Below are 4,674 nucleotides of genomic sequence, written 5' to 3' on the forward strand. Positions count from 1 at the left end.
GTCCCATAGTTGCTAAGTAATCACTGGTTTAATGTATCTTTTAATTTGTATTATTCTTTATTATAATATCAATAGTTATAATTATGACAATGAATCCCCTAATATTAATAATATACGGTATAGATTATCACTATTGTTATTATCATTGTAATCCGCAATTTTATTCTCCATAAACGTACATCAACTCGGAATTTCAGAGTGCGTGAAACAGTATATAGCAATATGTTACATCAAAGACGAAATCGCGTCGCTCCATAAACCGGCCTATACATACATTACAATTACAGCTCGATTAATACTTCTGTTCAACTTTAACGCTAATCTTAAAATCTTCTTTTCTTCTCGCTCGCCGTCCCGCTACGACATATCACCGTTTTGAGCTCTCTCGAGCGAGAGCCAACCGCATTCGCATTTTACATTAATATTTCTCGAGTTTTTATTTTTTTTTTTGCGAGCGAACGATGGTAAATAAGAAAAGTAAATGAGAAAAAGAAACAATAGTTTAATTGCACATTCTGCATCGCCACTCGAATTCTCAACTTAAAGCTCGATCGCGTATAACGATTAGAAATATGCATATTTCAGCTGTAACGACTGCATAGATTTCTCGACGAAAGTTTATCGTCGATCAACTGTATGACTAACGATGACGTTGGTCGCAATAAGCTGCCATTCACCACAAATAGAACTCTGGTTACATTTCGGCGATGGTATAGCACGGGATCCATTTCTATGTCTCGGTATTTAAAAAACAAGCGCAAATTCTCTATATATAAACAATTGCAATAGGACAAGTTTACGAAAGCTACATTTAGAATATGTACAAATCTAGAGTTCACGTATACATATATATATATATAAAACTTACACGCGGCATCTCTGCAACAGTATCAACATGTGTGTTGTAATATATATATTATAATATCATAATATATTATAATATATGCATCTAAGATATACCTAATTCGTATGTCACAGATATAAAATGTATTACGAGTGTCAAAATTTACAAAAATTATCCCTAGAACCAATCCCTTCTATTTGTGGTCAATGGATATCCATGCGCCAGACATTTGCTATCTGAAATACTCTATGGAGAATTTTACTTGATAATATTACATTTATCAGCGAGAAAAATCGATAATATTTTCAACGAAAGATTCTAAAATTGAACGATCAACAGTATCCATATAGGACGAAGCGCAAGGCGACGATAGATTGAGCCAGTAAAAAGCCTTTACTTGCAAAGGTACTCACTCTTCACCGAAAAATATATATCTCCCAGGACATTTATTTTCCGATAGAGACATTTCAACGTATACCAAAACCGTCTGCCTATTCTTTGCTAGGATCCTTTACTGTCTCTTATCAATATTTGCAACTATCAAATGCTTCGCGAAGATAAACACCAACGTTATCTTACAAATCTAACGCGATTGAACCAGTGGAAACGCGATACAAACTCGTTACTCATTTCACACTATCCGTACACGTTGATGGCAGTTGCGTATTTATTGGTGTATCAATGTTATCTCGTAATATTATAAGCCCGACGTCTAACAACGGTATTCCTATCGTACACTTAATGCGCTATTTCCCCCCGTTTCCCTCGATAAAATTCTCATATCCCTAACATCTCGTATTTATCGGCACTACAATACTCTCTTCTCCTCCGTACATATAAAATCAGACTTAGAATTACAGCACATACTGAGGCCGTGTTGTAACAAGTTCTGCGATATAGTTAAACTATATATAATCTCAGCGTACAATCCTCTCTCTATCGTCACACATTTACAAGACACTTCGAAGCGAGAGATTATTTATATAATTTTAACTTAGATCTTCGATTACAGGTTGCACGTAAAAATATTAACTTTACATCTCACTCACATAATTCGAGCTCGCAGAACTTGAATCTTCGCGTAACATCGAATCCGATACCGGTGACAATTTACTTACAAACTAAACGAACATAGAAACGGGAATGCACTCGCACACTTCCAAAACGATGATTAACTATTAATGCATAAGTAACCATCTGATGGAAATACGTATTTAATAAAAACGGAAATTGGTGCGTAACTTTCAAATAAATTCATTACACTGCACACGAAATAACATTCCGTGAGAATTAATCTGAAAGGAGCGTACTCTATCAATTGAAACGTGTACAATGAAAACTTTAAGTTTACAAATCATTATACGTGCTCGGATACAATTTATCTACGCCACCATTGCAATTGCTAAATTGTCTTCTATATTTCCTATATTCCGCGTGGGAATCTTGTTCTAAATAAATTTTAACGTAATATTTAATTCGACATGATAAATATAACAAACTCGAATAGAATTTCGAATGTAAAAATTAATCTAGAAAATTCGAATATGTGAAGTGCATATACAAAGACGCGTGTTCTTCTGGATTCTTACGTCGTACACACCCTTTCGAAATAGACTGTATGCACCGTGCATCACTCTAAAAATATACTATTGTTGTCACGATTTTTCTATACAAGAACAGATATTCACATTAAATACAACTGCAATTATATAAGAAACTTCCTAATTTAAATAACAAATTATTCTCGTGAGCGGTTGCAAAAAATTATCATGGATGATATCTACTAGGTGGCATGTTGTTCACCGAACGATCCTTCATGTCACTCGGGTTGAACATCATTGGTCCCTAGAAAATGTCCTTGGTTTAAAGTACATAAAATTAATAACAAGTTAATAGTTTTATGTAATAACATACTAGAGATGAAAATAAGATCCTCCGATTTTCGAGCTTGCGTAATTTTTTATTTTATAATTATTCGTATTAACTATAGTTTGTATGTAAGCAGTAAGGGAACATATATTTTTTTTAATCCTTATCCTTCGTTAAAAATATGTGACCGCGCATTTGTAATTTACAGTGCGCAAAAAGATAAGACATAAACTGGAACAGTTATATACACACACATATATCTTAACAAATAACAAAAGTAAAAGTAACCGAACAACGTGTAAAGTTATTTTACAAAACCTGCATCTAAAATCCTTTACCAAATTTTCCCACGATTCTATGATTAAAGATCTCATGAAAGTAGCGATTGATGATGATTGATAAGCGTAAGCTAGTTTTAGTAAGTAGCGTTAAATCATGATAAGAATTTTGCTTGACACATGGACAAACTGATTAGAAGACAAAAAAATCGTACTAGCATAATCCCTCGTACCATAGTATGTTTCGTAGTAATATTTTGGAAAGTGGTCACCTTGGAAATGCGGGAGAAGTTAATGCCATTGGATTACCTTGTTCCGTTGAAGGAGCCGCGGATCCCTCATTGTGTAGCTCTGCACCTCTCGTGATAACGAGCTGGTCGAGCTCCAGCGAGAGAGCTATATACCATACACAATACAATAACGTTGTCTCACTAACAGATATTCGCCACGTCGCTTGTGATTAGCTGTAATCTTATCTTCTATATTTACGAGTGTAATACCAATTTATGCACGATTACACGTTGCACTTATGCTCGCAGACATAGCGTAAAAAATAGCGTTTCAACAAACTTGTTTAACAAAGCGTAAGGCTCTCTCTCATATCACAACGTGAAAATCGGTATTACGATATTTATGTTCTCATGTATTACAGCGTAACTGCTGTATTTCAGCAAAAAGTAGAAAGGAATACTTTCATGCTTTAGTAACAGTGTGAGTACACAGATGATTATTGGATTTTTTTTAGAGGATATGCATTACGTAAAACCATTTATAATCACAAGGAAGGTACGATCATTCTATTGCTCAATAATGTTAAGGATATAAACATGCAAAGCGATATTAAATTCATTGATGGCTATAAGATGTTAATAATCAGCTTTAATTATGAAATACAGCCTTTTCTTATGCAAGAAAGCTACATATAGGTATATGTACATTTCCATGAAGCGGTGGGTAAGAAGAAAGCGTGTGCGTAAAACATCAAATAATGATATGTAAAAACTAATAAAATGAATGTCCTTACTATGAGCAATAATTATTATTTGGCTACATCATTCTGCTTCCCCGACTGCTTGCATAAAGAAACACAAAAAGAAAGGTAAGATTAAACACAGATACATAAAAGAAAGAATCTGTAGCAAAGTGGAGAGATCTAATTGAGTATCACTGTCGTTAAAATGAAATGTAGGAAGCAATAAAAGTGTATTTTAATTAATGCTATTAATAACATTGATCGTTTTAGCGATTATTTCTTCCGTTTAAATAAAAGGGGGGGGGGGAGGAGAAACTGGCATAGTGCTGGAACAGTCTAATCCATAAATATTTCGTGAAAAATTTCTACTGATTGATCGCCAATGAACATATAATTGCTGATTATACATAGATTAATAAATACGATCAATTCAAAGATATTACAAAAATACTTTTGAGAAAAATACACGATTTGCAAAACTAGGGGAATGAGTGTACAGATTCATTACAATGATTGTGTAGAGAAAAAAATCGTTATGTAACGTTATGGTTTCAGTAACACGCTGAAACAAAGATTAAGCTGCATACCAGAAAACTGCAGCCACATCGCAAGGGACAACAAATGTATTGTGTAATGTAAGTTTAATAATAGGAGACACACAGATGTGTGTGTGTGTGTGTGTGTGTGTGTGTGTGTGTGTGTGTGTGTGT

At 34.0% G+C, this 4,674-nt stretch overlaps 1 protein-coding gene across 6 annotated transcripts in view; it reads right to left on the reverse strand.

Annotated features, from left to right (window-relative positions):
• Positions 1–55: 55 nt before the first annotated feature.
• The window catches only part of LOC108746301, a 16,948-nt gene continuing 12,329 nt past the window's right edge, over positions 56–4,674 (reverse strand). For 4 of the 6 annotated variants that reach the window (XM_018483009.1, XM_018483005.1, XM_018482996.1 and 1 more), the window contains 2 exons: positions 3,301–3,387; positions 56–2,689 (listed from right to left, as the gene is read on the reverse strand). In XM_018483009.1, coding sequence (XP_018338511.1) covers positions 2,612–2,689; positions 3,301–3,387 — 165 coding nt within the window. In that variant the 3' untranslated portion in view covers positions 56–2,611. Of the gene's footprint in view, positions 2,690–3,300; positions 3,388–4,015; positions 4,061–4,674 lie in introns of those variants that run through there. The other 2 variants (XM_018483028.1, XM_018483020.1) reach the window with 2 other exon arrangements.

Source organism: Trachymyrmex septentrionalis, unplaced genomic scaffold (assembly GCF_001594115.1).
Source record: "Trachymyrmex septentrionalis isolate Tsep2-gDNA-1 unplaced genomic scaffold, Tsep1.0 scaffold107, whole genome shotgun sequence".
In the NCBI taxonomy this organism is placed as follows: Eukaryota; Metazoa; Arthropoda; class Insecta; order Hymenoptera; family Formicidae; genus Trachymyrmex; species Trachymyrmex septentrionalis.